The sequence below is a fragment of the Myzus persicae genome, unplaced genomic scaffold (assembly GCF_001856785.1).
Source record: "Myzus persicae strain clone G006 unplaced genomic scaffold, MPER_G0061.0, whole genome shotgun sequence".
Taxonomy (NCBI): domain Eukaryota; kingdom Metazoa; phylum Arthropoda; class Insecta; order Hemiptera; family Aphididae; genus Myzus; species Myzus persicae.
In genome coordinates, this window is record NW_019103850.1 from 10,110 (window position 1) to 30,830 (window position 20,721).

A 20,721-nucleotide genomic window follows, 5' to 3' on the forward strand; every position below is an offset into this window, starting at 1 on the left:
ATAATGAACATGGACAGTACTATTTTCTTGAAAAAAACCGACTTGTTGTTTTAATGACAAATGAATGGGTAACCTAACCTATTCAGGCTACCTATTCAGCACCTACCTACCCACTACCGGAAATCGAAAATAATAATACAAAGCGATAAACCGTGGAGATTAAAAACCGCGAGAAAGTGAAAATCGCGGTTCCCGAGAAATACTGCCCGTACCTACTAAAACAGCAATACAGATCGAAACCGATTAAAAAATCAAAACTAAAATATTTCGACAAACTAGGTGGGTGAGCACAATAGAAGCTTATTACATACTATTGTTATTAATGTATAATTATATGTTATTAAAAGGCGTATTGGTGTGTACGGAAACGTAAAAATCGAGTTCGTTGACCAAAACTCGAGGCAAAACAGTAATCATCGTTCGTCCGGCGCAGGTTAAGCCTCGTTTACTTAGTTGTGCAATATTAATGAGTAGTATACTTCAGCTCGGCGGCTGGTATCTCTCTGACCGAAAATCGATGTAATTTATGACGATGAGTCGAATAACTGTCGTTCGGAATCGAGACCGACTTTTCGGGAGTCGGTCGCACATGAAGTTGGACTTGGATAAATTCGCTCAGGAAAAAAAGTAGTGCCGGTGGAGTGGACGGCGGAGGTGGTGTGTGCTGTCGTAGTGTCGCCGTGACAACAATAACAACAACAACAACAACAACAACAACGACAACGACAATGGAAGTAAAATAAAAAAATAATCACGTCGCAGACCCGCCGTGTAGAGCCGGCGCGCACGTACACGGCAACTGCACACGTCGCCGATAATAATAATAATAATAATAATATAATAAAATTAAATACAAAATACGCTACGCTCCGCGACTGCAGCGCTGCCCTGCGACGGCCGACCGTAACCGCACGCGAGCCAGGTACCTGTTCTCCCGGCGGCGCACTCGATAGTCAGTTCAGTTTTCACACTCGAATCGTCTGTTCGTCAGTCGCTGTTCGTGCAGTCGCGTCGCCCGGAGGATAATATTATCCAGATTTATCTCGCGGCAACGCACGTACGCGATAATTTTTTGGTTTTTCGTTTCGAACGACAACACGGTGTGCGAGTTTTTCCAGCGAATTTTCCGCGTCGATACTGTGCGTCCGGAAACCGAAACGTTTTTTTTTTTAATAATAATTTTTTTTTTTTTTGTAAAATTACTATATTTTATCGATACTCGTAATAAAATTATTTCTCGTCGTCGTCACTACTGTTGGCATCCCGGCCTTTTTTTTTCCGATGATCATGACGTCGTCAACGTCGTCTTCTGCCTTCTGAACGGAAACGCCGCGAGTGCACACAAGTGTCAGGCCCGACGCCGCGACCCGATCCAACTGCGACCGGTGTGGTCAGGTGTGATTTAGCCTAACCGAAAGATGACCGCTTGCGCGTTTTTGGCGGCGGTGCTCGCGTGCACCGCCGCGGTCGCGTTGGCCGGCGGTTCGCCCGTCTTCCAGTCCGGAGCTTACGACAACGTGGTGGTCGCCATCAAGGATTCCGTTCCGGTGGCAAACTGCAAGCAGATCGTCAACAACGTCGAGGTAAGTGTCGGATCTGCACAGTCCTCCGATTATAATGTACCTAGTGTTCGAATTTCGTATAGCTTAAGTTTTTTTTGTTTTGTTTTTCTCCGAAAGACCGATGAGAAATGGTTTTTTTTTCCGATGGTGATTGTAGTGATAGATAGGTTTTTTTATCGTCGTAATAGAATAAACGGAGAAAATTGTTCGTGTTTACTCCGTAGGTACACAATACGATAATCTTATTAAGATATATATAGGTAGTCTCGTAAAAATAATTTTACCGGCCGCCCGTGATTCGGGCGGCATACGTGCAATTATTATTATTTATTTCCGTTTACGGCGATTCCGTCGAGCAATTTATCGAATCACTTTACCGTGGTCCCGGGTAATTTCTTATAATATACGCACGTTTTTATCGTCTATTGTGTTGTCGGCGGCCGTGCACTATAATGCATAATACGTCAATGCGTAGGAAGAGAACGTCGAATAGGAAAAATATCAATCGGACCTTTAATAAAAATAATAATAAAAAAAACTGTAGTAGGTACTCGTTTAATATTTCAAACCACCAAACTCGTCTCCATGAATAGGTCGACGACGACCACGGCGCACTATATATAATATACATATCGATGAAATAGATATAAATATTATACGTTATTATTATTATGTGCACCGGTTGACCGACCGACCTCCTCCGCCGGTGGCAGCGGTCCGGCCTTCCGTTTTGGTCTGATTTCGACGTTAAACGCGGCCGTGCCGGCTCTCTCGGAAAATTATAATAATTTATACGCGTTGTTTGCGCGACAATCGGACCGCGTATACCTACTTGCAGGCACCGCCACCGTGTCGAGAACGGTCGTTTTCGTTTGTAAACGTACATTTTAAATAGATAAATAATAGTTTTAATAACAATACGTGGAGTTTCGTTATTATCATTATCATATAAGGTATTATTATTGTTTTCGAAATCGGATATTATCTTCATCTCGCCGGCGATACGTTTTCACGGTCGCCTCGGCCAGTAGTGCGTCCTCACACGCGGTAATAACGCGAAAACCGAGAATTTTCATTCGCTTTCACTATTTCGCGGCGGTGACATGAACGCCACAACCGTCGTCGGTCGCGCACTGCGTCGGTTGCCCGCGAAAACATCTTATTGTCGGTCAAACCGCGGACCGGCCTGTAAAATTTACATCAATCGCACACAATCGCGAATCGTGTTAAAAATCATAATATTATTTGCCCTCGGAATTTACTTACTTTTATTCGAGTCCGGTCGACCAAGTCACGCGCAGTTACCTACCAATATATACCGTATAGATAAGCGGCCGCGTTATAAAAAAGTACACGCATTATTTATAATATTATATTATTGTCATTAAGCTACGTGCGCCCGGTGAAATATAGCGCGCGAGATCGGTTTTTTCCTTTCCGCATTATTATTATTACTATAATTTCGTTTGTGCGCCGTGTCGTCTTGTCAAAACCCGTGTATATCATACGGGTCGTCGGTCGAAACTGGTTTAAATAGGCATACCATTATGCTATAAATATTACCGACCGAAATCTGTGGAAATTAAGACAGCGGGGCAGTCTCTCTGCTGCACCGGTGCAGGAGTATAATATAGAATAGAATATAATTCATCGCCGTCGTGTGCGACGCGATGGTCGGCCAAAACATGAGGAGATCCCGTTTACTTTTCATACACTGTGCAATGTGCACACACGCGCACGATTCGATGATACGATTGTCGATTAATAATTGTCAATCCGGTCGGTATAATAAATTATCATAATTCAATGTAGAGCGCCGAATTCCGAGGCGGCGCGTGCTGTGCAAAAAAAAATCGACTTTGAATACGGTTTTATGAACGCAGTATAAAATATAATATATATACAAATGTTCGTATCGATTAAATGTAAATACTAAAGACCATAATAAATACTAAGTAGTTTAATCTGGACTGGCCGAAACCCGCGAATGTATTGCGCGTAGATGTCATCGAAAACACTGATTTAAACGCCTTGCAGCGCGCGTAACGGAATGACCGCGAGGACTAATCGGATACCCGTAATTATCAATAACGCTGTGCGTAAAAAAAAAGTGAAACAAAAAAAAATTATAGACGCTTATAATGTACCTGCTAAAGATTATTTATTGAACTTGAACCCGAGACCATTAAACAGCGTGCTTATAAAATAATCACGGATATAATTGGTTCGATCGGATACTATATAAAATATAATATTATAACGTTGGCTGGCGGTGTGTAATCAGTAATCACTGTAAACATCATCGACCGAACCTGTTAACCGGTTTCCGATGATGATAGCAATGAGGTTACAGCGGACCCGTGGAATATAACGGATTTCCTAAAGTCTCGCCACCGTATATTATAAGGCTGGGTTAAATACGCGTTTTTCACTATTATGATTATATATACCTCTGATTATATTCGTACGTAGCGCAAGTAACAAGTAGTGTAAGTTCACGGGAATTTTCGACATTTCCCAACGCATCATTAATTTTCCTCGCAGTAGTTTGATGACACTTCGTATCATAGGAACAAGTTTGAAATTCCGTCTTGCGTGTGTCACATATTCGAATAATCGACCAATTTATTCTGCAAAAATATACAGGAGAATATCGCAGAATACAGTCAATGGAATTTGTTATATAGTTATCAATACAGAGGACGGCGCAATAATATATCAGCAATTTCCGAAGTCATTTCTGATTTGTCGAATTGCATAGTTTTGTGTTATGTTTTAGACGCATCACCGCCGTAATCTGGCAAAAAATAAAATATTCTAATTTGGTCGTTTTCGGGCCGACGCCGACGACGGTATGCTCTAAAAACTACGTTTCTCCGAGTTTATATAGGCACGCGAATAACGGAGGTAGAAATTCAAATCGAGGAATGGAAGAGAAAATCCGAAATTGGTGAAAAAATGCAATAGTGCCTACCTACGTACGTATTTACGGAATCATCGAATTCGAGGCGATTGATTATCGTACGTTGTCCATAAACAATAATAATGTATTTTTACAATAATAATACGCGTACGGGGAGTAGATGGCGGACGGGTGGCGGTGGCGGTTCCCTCGTTGTCACCGAGGTGAACACCGGTAGCTGCGGCCGGCCCGGGTCCCGCCCCGCGCCGCGCTAATTGTTGTTGCCGCGCGGCTGGCCGGACACCTCGCGCAGCGCCGCGACGAAAAACACGACCACGAAAAAAACCGGTCCGGCGCGTCGACGATCGCCGCCCGTGGAATTCGTTCGTTCGATACGCCGCCGGACGATTTTCTCGGTCGTGGGGCGCAGGTCGTCACTATTATATTATTACCATTATCCCATTACTGCGCTAGGATTTCGACGCATTTACATTTTTGTGTGTGTTCTCAATCACCGGCGGAAATCCATTCCGAACAGGAATTATTCAAAACAATCGACCGACGGAGGTTAAACAGTACTAGTGCTCTTGCTGCAGCAGTCTCTCGTCTGTGTCTCTTTTAATAATAATAATAATAATGTATCGATCGTCATCTGGGCGCAGTGTCACGCCGCGAAGGCCGCCACCTCCTTTCCAAATGAATTGACGTCGAGCGGACGTCGGCGCGAATGATCGACGACGATGACGATACGACCTCAGTTGTTCGTGTCGATCCTTTGGCGGGCGAGTTCCTAAATACACATAAAATATTATTATTTTCTCCCGGTCGACTTCGACCGACCGTTACGACTGCGCTCGCGACCTTGGGCCATTTATATAAAGAATTGTGATGTGCACTTTCCTACAGGAAAAACGAAACGTAAAAAGCTTAACCGGCCGACTAATGCGATATAATTACCGAGTCCGCGGCGCTGGGACTTTTAAACCGTATTTAAGCGGTCCTCTTCGTCTCTCCTCTCGCGCTCTGGACCCCGTGAATCCATCATTAGACACTCGAATCGCCGTCGCACACTCAACGATTAATCGGAGAGAAGAGGCATCGACGAAGACGACGCCGTCTGGACCTACGTATTTATAATTATTAATCAAACGGCGTCCTCTCACGGTCGCCCTGCTTCTTTCCGTTCGTTCTTTAAGCGCTCGCTCGCAACTGACAGATTTCTTTCAAACACTGTTCGAGTACGAAACGCACACGGACAATGACGATATAACGATAGTACTTGCGTTTATATCTCCACTATAATATGTGGTTGTATATAGTTATTATATTTTGAATACAGCGCGCTCGGCCTTTTTTCGTATATAATATACTCTAAAAATGATAAATGACCGCATCACAACGACGCGGTTTAATAACGAGAGAGGTGCACCATACGCACTTGACACGCGGACGACCTTAAACCACCGCGATCGCTGAGCGTACGCTATGTAACATGCAGTTAATTATCCCCGAGTATATAATATAATATTGTATGCAGGTTGCGCGCACCGAGAGTGCATGATGGTACATAACGTTTTGTTTTGTATTTTCCTCCGACGTACGTCGTTTATACCGGTCCGGTTACTATAGTATATGTGTATGTAATATAATATACATCAATTATATAATAATATGTAATAGTCTATAAAAAACTTATATTATACGGTATAATATTATATATAGCTAATACGAATGCGTTCCTACATGTACGCAGTCGCGTGCACACGCCGGATTCGCGGAAAACTGTCGTCGGTGGTCGCGGCGCCACACGCCGATAAACGGCGGGCTTATATCGAATCGTACAGGTACGGCGCTGCATTCTTCGTCTGTTCGACGCCGACGCTGCCGCCGTTGTCTTGTGTGACGCGCTCGGAATAAATAATACGAGCAAAAGGGCTGCTGGCGAACGCGATTGAAATCTTGTTCGAATTATCATTATTATTGCTCGCGATGGTGTTTATGGCAGGAGATCATCCTCGGCTCCTCTCCTCCCTCGCAGTAACAAGGTCGACGTAGTTTGTGTGGATCCTTCGAGGTGCCGCCGAAAACTGGTAGCCTATATAGACAATAATATATTATAATGATACACTGTACCTACCTTAAGTATAACTTACACGTAATAAACATATGACCGCGTAATAGTGAAAGTACACGCATGTATTATGATGCACCTACAAAAGACATTGTATGTACGAACACACGTTTAAAGTGCGCGGGTTAAAGAAACAAGAACAAAACCGACATGACGTCGAGTGGTGCGTTTTAAATACGTTGGAGCAGCTAAATTATTTTTCATTTTATACACGCCTAATTATTATACGCAGGTAGACTGCAACATATTATAGGTAGGCACTTCTGCTGTTGCAAGTGTTTCGAAAAATCACTGAACCACAGAAAAAAAAAACAATAACTCGACTTTTTACTACACAAAACAATACGGTAAAAAAAAGAATGTTTTCAGAACGTCCGGCAATAGAAAATTTGAATATTATTAAAAACGATTAAAATGTATATTATGTATATTATGTCTAATATAATATATATTTTAATGCATCATCGTACCTTGTATCGACCAAAGAAATTAAAATAATTACGTAACGTGCGGTGGAATTAAACCAATTTGTAATACAGTGGCGTACTACGACCAGGATAGGTTAGGACTTAGGAGGGGAGGGGGTGTAGCGTATATTTATATTTTAATACATATAGAGTACGTTTAACAGTGTTTAAAGCCGAAGAAAAAAATCAAAAAAACAACGCTTTTCTCTAGCTCCAGTAATTTTATATTACACGCACGCGTGTACACCTATATAGTTTTTGTCTCTCATGCACACTATATAATATAGTTTGTGCATAATATGTGAACGGATAACGTTACACGGCGGAGGAAACGCACTGCATGTACACATATATTAAATGTTCTAAGGCTGTATAGTATTGGCTGGTCGGCGGCGAGTACATACACATATGCCTACTTATAAGTATCCTTGTTCAGAGCCCGCGTAACCCAATATATAATGGAAGCAGCCGTGTGTGCCCACTCGGGTTGAATCATTTAACGCACTCGTCGTGTCTCTCCGTCGTCCGGCTCTTGTCTTGCGTCGCGGCACTCTTTCGCTTGAAAAGCGCGTACACACACACGTATACGTAATAGCATAACATGTTTACGGTAACCGTACGTCCACCCGATACTATACATTAAACGCGTTTACAGCCGATTACACCAGTGCAGACGTCGAACTGTGATGTGCGTGTACACTGCGCAAGGCTGATCAGGCTTCTCCGGTGCCCAGCACATGATTTTTATACGCACACGCCGGACTTTCACTTCAAGTGACGCGAGTTTATTAAAGTCTTCGTATCCCAAATTTCGTTTTTTGCCCCGAAACACTTCTGCGGAAGTCGTCTGGCGGCGCCGGCCATCAGACGGCATATGGCTACACGGCGTTTAGAAATTGGACGCGTGCACTTCCCCCGAGAAACCCCAAAAACCACGAATTGCGGCTGTATCGATTTTCTAGGTAATTTATCTAATGCATACGGATATTTATATCATACAATTAGTAGGAACAAGTTAACGCGTCGATTATCGTCGTCGTGGCGGCGGCACCATATGTTTTCCCCCGGAAAAGGATTACGTCCGACGGAAAATAACCCTCGTCTCCGTCGCCGTCTTGTACGACCGAAACGAATCCTACGCCGTTTCTTGAACATCCCATTGTGTTATCCGCCGCCGCCGTATACGATTAATAATTATTATTGCGGCGGCGGCCCGTAATCACTGTGCGCGGCGGCAATGGTTTTTACAACGAAACCGACCGACCGTGATGTATATACGATTGACGTTTTTTCTCTCTACGTCTCGTCTTATTATCGCCGACGTCGCGTTATTAAATTATATAAGACCTCGCGGTTTTTTTTTTTCGTGAATACCGTACGCCCGGACGATATATACGCATTATAATTTATAATATTAAATATTATGTATATATAGCAGGTCTCGCCGTGTGAATATTTAACGGTTTTCTAGCCGTGAGGAAGCGACGTAAAAAGGGTGTTAGTGGGGAGACACGTGTGCTGTAATCGCTGCTCCTAAGCATTATTACAAACGGTGCCGACGAAATATACAATATGATGTGAGTGAGTGTGTGTATAGGAGACGAAATTGCGAACGCAGCCTGTACCTACACGTCATAAGAAAAATACCTTCGACCGGTCGTGCACAGAGTTACTCTTATTTTTATTCGTCCAAGAGAGACTGCAGAAGCGCAAGAGAGAGAGAGAGAGAGAGAGAGAGAGAAAAAGAAAGAATGAGGCAGACAGATGACCGTCGTCGACTTTATATATTATTACATATTATTATACTGGGAGACTTGGTCGATGACGGTCGTCGTCGTTGTCGTGGCGTCCGTGTCGTGCGTCCGCGTCTCGGTCGTGACCAACACCGCAGTATAATATTTTATCCTACGGGGATAATCGACGGCCGATTGTGTGTGTTCGAACGTTTTTCTCCTCTCTCACTCTCCGATCGGATTTTTTCTCCCCTCTACCTCGTCATCTACATTGCACGCCGAGTATACAGAGTATATAATATAGTATAATATAATATGTGCAGAACCCATAAATCCCCGTGCGAATAATATATATATATTATTTCTGTGTGTGTGCGTATAATATGTGTCGTGGGCGGATTTCGTTTTAAATATTATTATTATTGTTATAGGTACACTTCGTCTCTCGGGCCGGAGTGTAACGTATCGTCGTCCTGTGCGTATACACTATTTATTATAATAAATTGTGTATAGTGTGAGATGGTATGTGGTATACGATCGAGTTTATTTTAACAGGCTGAATATTTTACAATATATTATAATATTATACGTGTATAAGTGTAACGCGAACCGGTTGAGCCGTAATATCTCGCGCGAGCGCCTTCGGTAAACGTGCTAATCGCAAAAAAAAACGATTGAACGCGAGCCACAACAATAATAATAATAATACTTACACACAAAGAGCCCTTATATAAATTATATTGTATCGTGCTATATTCTTACGCGTCCGGCCGCTTTATTTTCAACTCTTCGCGGAAATCGTGAAAACGCGCCGCAGTCTCCTCGTCGTAGACGTGTGCAGCGTGCAAGTCGTGTAGACTTCGATGTGATGTACTTTGTCTGCTGCATCTATGCGAATAAACTATATTGCACGTTCAGCAAGCGCGGGGGATCGGTGAACGAATATAAATCTCTATTACAATAATACATTTGCCAGTGATTTCAACTCCGTTTACTGGAGCACAATTTGCAAATTGTATTTTTACACACTTATTTCTTGTGAGTGTATACACCAACAAGTCCACGAACCATGAGACCAGTTGCGAATCTCCAATGTTTTTTTAATTAAATTTCGCCAATAGCGTTATCTTTGACCGTCAAACTTGGTGTTTGTTACCTAATTATTTGATACCCATATTGTTCGAACCGACTCGTTAAGAAATTACACACTCACTGCTTGGTTTTTATTAAATATCTAATGATGTTTTCAATAGTCTGCATTAAAATTATAAAAACACATTTCATATAGACTTCGGCTTGCAAATTATGTAGTACGAACTTTTACCGATCACACGGCAAACTAGCGCAATTATCGTCGGCCAATCGTATGAAAGGAAATATTGCGGTGAACGCTATTTATTGCTGAAATGTTTAAAATGTATAACTATTTGAGGTAATTGCAAAAACGATCCTATTCAATTTAAATACTTATTACTAAAATGATTAACTTTATGATTTATTCTTTGATTTGTAATTTATCTCCATTGATGATTATGATAGTATTATTTTTTTTATACATTAAAACCCGGTCATCATCTCTAGTTTGTAACGCTCAATTGGGTCTTATCCGGTATAACGTTGATCGTTATGCTTCTGATATAAGTGATCACTATTACTATGTGCCAACATTCCAAAAGTCCAAAGGTAACTGTGTTTAAGGTATAAAATAGAACACTAAGAGCTATCCTATCAACTAAAAGTCTAAAATATGATGGATTTTCAAATCAACTATTATGTATTCAACAACGTTAAATTTATTGGTTTCATACTTTAGAACAATTTTGTAGATTGTTGTTGCTTACAGTAAAGGCATACATGGTGATCAGTGATCACCTTATTTGGGCTGACATAAAATAATAATGTCAGGTGTTGAGAAAACAATTTTACGTATTCTTTGTTACAATCATTATGACTCCAGGGTAACCCAATCTTCGTTTAATATAAATGTATAATAATATGTAACATTACAGTATAACCTCGAAATATTCATAGAAGTACATATTATGCAATTTATATATTTTATTTTATTTGAAGTTAACATAATATACATTTTGTCCATTTACATCGAATAAATAAGTACAATTATTATATAAATAGTATATATTCATTATTATTATTATCGCGTTTAGTTAGAGTAAGCATTTAAATTTTAACTACATTTGAATCGTAGAATATTATCGTTGTTAGTCCACATTACAAACATGCTTATACATAGATGAATTCCAACAATTGATTTGATGTTTCGTTTTGGAATCTCGTCGGTAATTTCGAGAAATCTGGACATCGGTCGCTTTGTTTTGGAAAGTAAAATATTGATCGAAAAATTTGGAGATATAATAATAATATTATAACGTATAATGTGTGCTGGTAGAGAAAAAAATCTTCAAATACACACACACACACACACACACACACACACACGACCGTACACGCGTAATAATAATGTGCTTACACGTGTAAAGTGTGAATATCGATGAAAATCATCGATTGCGGTGCAGTGGGCTAGCAAGTCGAAAAACCGCAAAACCCGACCGACCGATCGAGACGCGATGGTAAATCCCATTTTCAACGTTTATCGTGTGTTATGAACTTGTGGCCGGTACACGTCTCGTCGTACACTCGAACACTCAATATTGTATATTATATGCATATCTATATATACGAAGACGTCGCGTTCCTCGTGTTTATATATATATATAACATATTTTTTTTTGTTTCCACGGCCCAACAGGTAAGAGGCGTGTCGGCCGTTAATGGATCGGGTTTTCGAGAAAGACGGAGAGAACGCTACGGGGAGATATTATATATATACGATAATAATAATAATAATAATAATAACCGGTACTTATGGCATAGAGAGACAGAGAGTGCATTATGAGATATTTCTTCGGACGACATTATGTATACGGGCGACCGTAATAAGCATTTCCATTATCCTACGTGATGGACCCCCCCCCCACCGAATCACATACACACACCCTGCGGTTGACGGTACGCGCTTTATAGAAGGATTACAATTTTTTTTTTTTTTCGTTTTTATCATTCTTTTTTTAATGCACTCGGCGTCACCGCCCGGGCGACGAGCTACACACAAAAACTCCGTCTGGCAGGGTGAGAGGGATTAGCGTCGCACGTTTTTACTTGCACAAGTGGAAACTATGGGTAAAGGTTTGAAAACTCACAAGATATTGTTTTAGGCGGTTTTTATTGGTAGCGACGGCGTATAAGAGACAAATAACAATGAGTTTCGGGTTATTATTATATCTATTATATACGATGTATATATGTAATATGTATACATGTACATTTTGTATCACGCGAGGTGAACGCTAATTAGCCGTCGGTTATTGTACTTTTCCGACTCGGCACAATCGGATGCAAACGTCTCGCACGGAGATTTTTGATGGCCAAGCACCACACGGTCAGAAGAGACGGTCGAGTGTTATTAGGTTGTTTTTCCATCTCCGTCGGTAATTTGCCAACGTCGTCCCGCGGTCCTCTAAACTTAACGCGTATTTGACGCCGCAGTTCGACGTGTTCGACTCATCATCCGACGGACGCGCGCCCGCTTTGTGTTCCGGACAGGTCGGCCGCCGTCAGAAGGCTAATTATCGGACGACAACAGACCGTCGACCGGTTGATGTATTGTGTGTTTCGCGTAGCTGCGGCGCACACACACATGAATACCACATCACTATGACACGGCTAATAATATTATATTATTGAACATGATGTAGTTATACACGGGTAGTGTAGGTAGCTGCAGGTATTAACCAGGCGTGGTATGTACTCGTTACGCCATCATATACGCATATTTAACGACAAAAGGCCCGATTCACGAGCGTCGTCGGACACGAATTGATTTTCAAACCCCTGTGGGTCCTCGCGACGGGAGATGATGTTTCTGAGTACAGGGTGGTGGTGGTGGTGGATGTTGCGTCTCGTCCGCGTGATGGGCAGAGGCAGTTGTAGTAGTAAGACGTCAAATTATAAACTACGTCGTGTATCGTTGTACTAGTACTTCTAATATAATAAGTAATAACGTACACTATAAAATGGTATTGTGTTATGAATAACGTTTTCTCTATTAATAAATCGTTACGAGATACGTAGGTACGCACTGTACAAGTGGAGGAGGAGAAGCCATACGAAAAAAACTCTCGTCCGCATAGTAGCGGCTCATAATAATATGTAACCCGTGTCCGATCGATGCGGTCGCTTACAGAATTTTCCCCGGAGCAGATTGAATAAGAATAGTAGTAGAAATAATAACGAGAGGGAAAAAAACAGTGATAGTCATTTTGTGGATACGGTTCGCGTTTTTTTTTTATGTAAATCGGATCGGCGGCGGCGGAGGTGTCAACGCGCGTCGAATTGTAGCGCGTGTTTGTCCGCCGCCGGTTTGGCACCGATCGAGCTCGCGCGCGGGGACGTGTCTTATGATTGGAAAAATGCGTGTATCATTTTTATATTGTTATTGTGTAGCCGTGGTTTGCCGTTGTCCGAGAATTAATTTGAATTTTTTTCACGCGAACAAAAAATAAAACCAATCTCTCGCATCAACTATATACAGGACGTTACACGGCGAATATGCGCTCGATAGCGTACGCCAAGAACCGTCGCCGCGTACAATATTCATTAATAATAATAATCTACTCTGCCCCGCAAAATAAGTTAATAACATCAAAACAAATCGTCGGTAACTGGGTAACGGAGCGGCACAGTGCAGGGGGTGTCCGCCGCCGGCTTCGTGTACGCGACATCTCTGTCAGTGGAATTTTCTCGGGGCGAGCTATGCTCTAAACTTAAAACTGGTCGCACAATATAAAGAATACACATACTATCGGAACACAGATACTATTACCGCGGTTGGGTTTTCAATACCACGACTTGGAATTATACATATATAAATATATACACACGTGGTGCGCGTGTGTGTGTAATCGGCTCGCCGGGCATGCAGTAATGGGCCCGGAGAATTCCTCGGCCGACCTCGTGAGAAAAACGTTCTGAGACTATTCGGTCGTCGTGGGGTATAAGAGCTTCTAACTCGTATTTCTATCGTTCCTGAATGGTGTAGGAAAAAAAACACAATAATAATAATAATAAATAATAAGTCGTTGTCGTCGTCATCGTCGGAAGTGAACCTGTGTCCAGTGAAAAATGATGATGAAAATAAGCAGAAAAAAAAAATAGCAGAATCTAGCTCAGACTTGCGACTCGGCGACTTATCCGGCCACGTGTATGGTTGGCGGTTGGACCTAAGTGGTGTCGAAATCGCGTCGTTTCGATATTCTGATTTCGATACGTGTCACGCGCTCGCTCGCCAATTGCCGTTTTTTTTTTTTATTATTATTAAATCGTTTTCGGTTGCGTGCGGTTCGAGCATATTACATTTTTATATGTCCGAAAAAATAATAATAACCGTATAGTATAGATATTATGTATAAAATAATATATATATTGTGCCGCCGCCACTTTCTCCGCCGCCCGACGATTATATTTTTTATCGCTCGCATTTCGTAAAACTCGCGGGTATATGGATAATTTTTTTTCGCGATAGATTTCTCCACAAAATAATATGATATTATAATGTGTGTTTACACGCTGCATATATTTAGCCGCCCAGGTGACGTACGCGAAAAACGGCGGTCGGGTCGCGGGCGGTGATTTCAATAGTCGTTTCTATCGTAACCGATTCTTGTTTTTCTTTTCCGATGCGCGCTCTACATTCACACCCATTGTTGTCGGGTTCGTCGTTGTCGTATGCAAATAACTCGTGCGTTGGACACTCTCTCCTCTCTTTCTGGCACGGCGGATTTTCGATGAAAATTCTTCGGCCGCATATACATACACAAAACCAGTCTAGTCAGGACTGGTCTCTGCGCCGCCGCTCTTTGAAATCGACCGGCTTTAGGTTTTAGGCTTATGGCAATAATTAGACGAAATCCCGGTCGGAAATTTTACCGTTTAAAATGGGATTAATTTCATAAATCAAACGGGTGTGTCCGCGTGTTTTGCTTCCGTTTTTCCGTCGAGAAAATCTCCGAATCATAATCTCGTTACGCGCTTGCCCGGCATCAATCACACGGCGCGGTGGCTGTGTTACGTACATAATATACGAGAATTATTTTAAGTAGTATATACACACACGACCGTCGGTTATAATGAGGTACCGTGGTTAGCAATTAACCGGTCGGCCACGGTACGATAGATTTCTCGCTAAATCTTCGGTTAAATTTTCGCCGCTCGATCACCGCGCGCGTAACCCACTGGGTTTTAATTGATTCGTGTGAAGACTAGGAAGAATATACTATGGAAAAAAACGCTAATACCGAACACCGTCTACGATTAACGACGAGACACGTTTGAGATTAGAAGAAGAGTACCTTAACAACCTAATATATCCTATCCCTATGTTGTTATTCTTATCTACAGTCAACTGCAGCGACCTATCACTTTCCCGCCGCGCGCGATTGCGTTTTTAGAAACTCTTCGTTACAATAATCGACCGATCGTCGTCGTAACAATAGGAAATGACTTTTCGGACGCAAACGTGAGCAACGATACCTATAACATAATCGATACCGTATAATAATATTATAACCACCGTAATCGACTCGATATTCGTACCTACCCACACAGAGTCTTCTCCGGGTAATACGATACGTACCCACTACAACCATAATATTATAATACTGCACACGTTGCAGACATTTGCATACATTACGTGTGTGTTACATTCGTTTATACGTCGGTATAAACTGCCGTTTTATTTTCTCTCTCGGTTTTTGGACATTCCGACCGAGACTAATAGGCCTAGGGGATTCCTTCGGATTGTCTGTATGTATATATCCATAAAGAGTGTGGGTAACGGGCGCGTCGTCGTCGTTATTATTTTACATTTTTATTTTTGGTTTCGGTGCCGAAACCACTGACGGACGGACGAATTAGCTGCCGGGTGATTTATAACGTGTTCGAAATCACGACCGGTTCGACTGGCAATCAATTCTCGCCCAGGGCGCGCATGCTCACAGCTGCAGACGCGCTTGTGATAAATACGTTCCTCGCCGCCGCCGCAACCGCTATACCTCTCGCTGTTCGCCATGACGTATAATATTATATTATAGCAGTCGGTTTTTTTTTTGTTCATCATTATAATAATAATATTATACACATTTTATCAACGTCGTCGTTTTCACGCCGTCACGCGTTTTGCCGCCGATGGGGTAGTTTGAGGGGGTTATAGCACTGATGACGAAGCCCTAGCTATGTGGCAGCAACGGTTGCGCACACGTAAGGTTTGACGTGACACCGGTGAAAAATAATACGCGATATGTCCGTCCCCCGGAGAGAGAGCACAACTATGCATTATTTGTGTACATAATATATCATATATAGGTACCTACAACTGTTATTTAAAACGATTTTTTCCTTATGTCACAGGCGGCGTTCACTAGTGGATCGAAATCTTTGCACGAAGCGCTCAGCGGCAAGGCTTATTTCCGGTCGGTGACCGTGATGCTTCCGCAAAACTGGCCGGACCACTGTGTCGGTCATCTGCGTGGGATCGTCAGCAGTCAGGGAGAGACGCCAGACATGCTCGTCGGACTTCCGCACCCGGTTCACGGAGACGCCCTGTGGACGCAACAGTCACAAGGTTGCGGCCGTCCCGGTGACGCCATATACTCCAGTTACAGGCTGTTCCAAGAGTCCCGAGACCTGGGTAAGGAGCTGACCAAACAGTGGGCCAAATACCGGTACGGCGTGTTCGACGAAGTCGGATACGCCGGCGACGCGGTATACCCGTCATGTTACGCGTCCGAAACGTCTCCTTCGGAGGTCAACGGATGTTCTGACAAACCAATTTCCCAGACCAGGTGCGTGTGCAGCGGTGATTGTTAGTTATATACAATATAGCTGCGATAGACACTGTTTTTTTTTACAAGACTAATTTTTGTTTTTCTTTTACAGAGCTTGTGATTCCATCAACACAACATCATTAGTCCATCCGGAAGCAAAAACTTCACTCATGTTTTCCACAGCATCTCAAGTGACAAAGTTCTGCGACGCTTCCAGCCACGACCGTTACGCGCCGACCAAACAAAATGCTCTTTGCGGAAGGCGGAGTATCATGGAGGTCATAAATACTCATCCGGACTTCACTAAAGGGTAAGTGATCGTTGCGCGCGTACACCGCGCCGTATTTCAATACGCGTGTTTTTTTTTTATTGTAGTTGTTAAATTTATTTTTATTGTCATATTTAGTGTGAACTTATCGGGAAATCAAAATTTGACACCGACGTTCATCTTCAAGAAAGAAATGCTCACCAGATACGTAGTGGTTATCGAAGACACGAAAGATATGATGGAAAGGGTATGTACCACGAAACTGTTTGTGTTTTTTTAATACTGGATTAATAATTATCATTTTCATCGTGCAGGAATCTTGGAGCTTTTTAAGATTGGCTATTCGTAAATGGGCCGTACACGATCTTCCAGCCAACACGGAAGTCGGGCTAGTTTCGGCCAACGATTCTTCAGCCAACCGCCTGCACGGACTGAGCAGATTACAAACGCCAGAAGCAAGAGACCAAGTGGCGTCGAACATCCCATACTCTACTGGTGACTCGAGGCAGCCAGCGTGTTTAGCCTGCGCGTTGAAAGAAGCTATACAGGTGATTAATCACGTCAACACGAATTTCGCAGGACGAAGTCACAAAAATAAAATAAACTTATTTATTTGTTATTTTTTATATTTACAGATGTTGGAAACTCGAGCAAGCAATAGTGGTCCTGCCAGTTCGGTCATCGTGGTGATCGCCCCTGGAACTTTGGCATCATACACGCCGGACTTGGCTAAACAAGTGTCAGAAGCCAAAGATAAAAACATACGTTTGGCGACCGTCACGTACCCGATGCTCAATAGGCTCAAATCATTAGACTGGATGGCCGATAAGACTGGTGGTGTTTCGTTCACAGTCACGGAAAACCGTTACAACATGGCCACGTCGTACTTATCCACTTACTTCAAGTTGACAAACGTCATGCGCAATATTATGGAAACGTACTACCAGGGCAACAAAGGCGATTTGCCAGTAGAAATTCACAGACGTGAACTAACCGACGATGGACGGACCGTGGTAACCGGGAGCTTCGTTTTGGAGGATCATATGGGTGAACCAGCCAAGTTCACCGTTTACACTCACAATACGGAAAATCCACTGATCAGAGCCATCACCCTGACCAGCCCATCACAACGGGTCTATTCAACCCGATCCGATTCGCTGTTATCACTTAAAATGCTCAGCGTGCCGGCCGCCATAAACGAGGTGAATATTATTATGTTTATGTTTATTATTAAATTATATGTTATGATGACGTTTTTTATTGATGTTGTTTTTTTAAAGTTTTATTTCAACGTTAACCATATGTTTATTTGTCGTTTTACAGACCGGAACGTGGACATACCACATCGAACGGTTCCAGGGAAGTCCGCAACCGCATTACGTGCAAGTAATGGCCAAACCGCTATCGAAGAATTCTCCTGTGGTCAGAGCTAGGGCTTGGACAAGTGGAACGACCAATCCATTGACGATTTATGCCGAAGTCAAACGAGGTGACTATCCAGTGCTCGGCGCCAAGGTTGAAGTGTCTGTCATCCGACCTGGTTTAAACGGTTCGAACGCTCATCGTGAAAAGTTTGATCTTTTGGATACCGGAAGTGGAGGTCAGTACAATTTGTATAATTTATGTTTTCTGAAATACCAGTAGTCCATTTTCAAAGAAAACATTTTTTTACATTTTGCTGTTTTTTTTTACAGATCCGGATCTCATGAAAGGTGATGGAATTTATTCACGATATTTCAACCCGATGATTGGTGGACTTGGAGTTTATACTTTTGAAATCACAGTTTCGGACAGCAGCAGCAATGCGTACACTTGGCAACACAGCTCCCACAGGAACATCGAACGAAATCCCGTAAATTCCGGTTAGTATACAATTTTAATAATTTTATGTTATCAATAATTCTTACGACATAACTTAACGTCACATTATTGTGTTTACAGAATCGAACTGCTGCGGATCATTTATGACATCACCGTCAGTGGAACAACTTAATCCGTTTCAACGGATTATCACCCCACTATCCGTCACATACACCGCTGATGATCTGTCGTCATCTTCGGCGAATGTAGGCAGAGTAGGCGACCTGAAAGCTGAGATTGTCAAGTCTGAGTTGAAAGCCCGACTTACGTGGACGTCGCCAGATATGGGCGGAAACTCTGTAGCCCGATATGAAATCCGGTATTCACAGTCACTTCGCTCATTGCTCAACGACTTCGATTCGGCACCGATTTGGATTCACGGAGCCCCATTGCCGTTGGCTCCTGGCTCAGAGACCGCGTTTTCAATGGACATGAACAAGATGCCCGAGCTCTTAGACCAAACGCTGTTCGTGGCTGTTAAAGCGTACGGTCGCGTCGAGTCTGATTCCATTCCTGGGCCCGTATCTAACTGGGTCAGGGTGTCAGTGCCATCACCACCGCCTCCACCATCGTTGATCACCACTCACTCATCAGTGTCGTCAGCCGACCCGTCTTGGACATCTGCCAACCAGAACGTCATACCCGGGATTGCCCGGGACTTTGAGATGAACTACGACGTCTTGGTACCGGCTGCCGGTGGCCTAATGCTTCTGGCTCTGCTCTTGCTTATGTACTGCGTGTTTTGTGCCGTAAAACGCAACCGGAAGCCTGAGAAACAATCACCCAAGCCGGAAAAATCGCTCAATGTGTCTGTCATACCCAACGGCAACGGTGGTGCACTGAACATATCTTCTCCCATGAACGCCATCAAGACGGAACTAGAATCGCATTTTGAACCTTGTCTGATCGACACGGGTGACGCGAAAAAACGGTACAGCGTGGCACAATACGGACCGGCCGCAACCAACGACCATCACTACAATCTCCAGCAGCAGCAGCAGCATCAGCAACAGCACCAACAACCACATCAACAACCCCATCCTTACCATCACCAGAGTAATGGTCACCTGAGCGTGATTGCTGGAGCAACATTGACCCGTGCACCGAAACCGCTGAGTCCGTATCAATCGTGGACCGCTTCGCAGCTGTTGCATGAACACGAGCGCAGGACCAGTCCTTACGGTCAGATCGGTGACTTCGAGAACCAGTACCCGCCACCAGTACCTCCTCTGCCAGCGTACCAGCAACAACAACTCCAACAGCAACAGCAGCAGCAAGCCAATGCGGAAAATATTTACGGAACGGCTCCGGGCCATTTCCAGCAGCAGCAGCAAAACGGACTTCCACCTCCAGGCCAGTACAACAACTATCACCGGAACAATATGATCCTGTTCAACCAAAGTCTGCAGGGATCGTTGAGTTCGGTTAGCAGCGGCGATAAGAAAAAGCGAAACATAACCATGGTATAATTACTCAAGAAAGTAAAGAAGACGACGACGACGGAGCGTTGAAGTTATTAAGACTGACTACTTATTTTGTGTGACTTTGGTCTTCTCTGATGCTAATCGTGTGTACGTGCACTATTCGGTCTGTTAACTGGATGTTAATTTTTTTTTTGCGGTTTCTAGTCAAATTCACTAATGTCGTAGACTAAAAACCACCACACGTACAACCAAGTTATATTTTGTTTTTTTGTTATGATCTCACTTGTTTCTTGTAAAATACTTTTGTAATTAAATTAAAATAATTTCCCCTCTTGTATTTGTATAATGATGGTAATTAATAATAATGGTAATTATTATTTTACTGCTACTACTACTATACTATTACGTTCGTTAAGGACCATTGTATAAGCCTTATTATTATGAAACTGCCTCAAATCCCTAAATAGAATAAC

The 20,721-nt window shown here is 42.8% G+C and overlaps 1 protein-coding gene across 1 annotated transcript; it reads left to right on the forward strand.

Moving 5' to 3' along the window:
* Positions 1-1,418: 1,418 nt before the first annotated feature.
* LOC111035436 (epithelial chloride channel protein-like) lies at positions 1,419-20,714 on the forward strand. Its single transcript, XM_022317049.1, has 9 exons — positions 1,419-1,583; positions 16,281-16,714; positions 16,809-17,006; positions 17,103-17,211; positions 17,279-17,512; positions 17,600-18,166; positions 18,288-18,564; positions 18,659-18,826; positions 18,906-20,714. The coding sequence occupies exons 1-9, from the start codon at positions 1,419-1,421 to the stop codon at positions 20,291-20,293; spliced, it is 3,540 nt and encodes a 1,179-aa protein (XP_022172741.1). The 3' UTR covers positions 20,294-20,714.
* Positions 20,715-20,721: the final 7 nt, after the last annotated feature.

Bases quoted from the DNA above. Each gene is read 5' to 3' on its own strand.
- LOC111035436 (XM_022317049.1), top strand. From the start codon at position 1,419: ATGACCGCTTGCGCGTTTTTGGCGGCGGTGCTCGCGTGCACCGCCGCG. The intron at 1,584-16,280 runs GTAAGTGTCGGA...CTTATGTCACAG, and splicing joins AGATCGTCAACAACGTCGAG to GCGGCGTTCACTAGTGGATC. The intron at 17,212-17,278 runs GTATGTACCACG...TTCATCGTGCAG, and splicing joins CGAAAGATATGATGGAAAGG to GAATCTTGGAGCTTTTTAAG.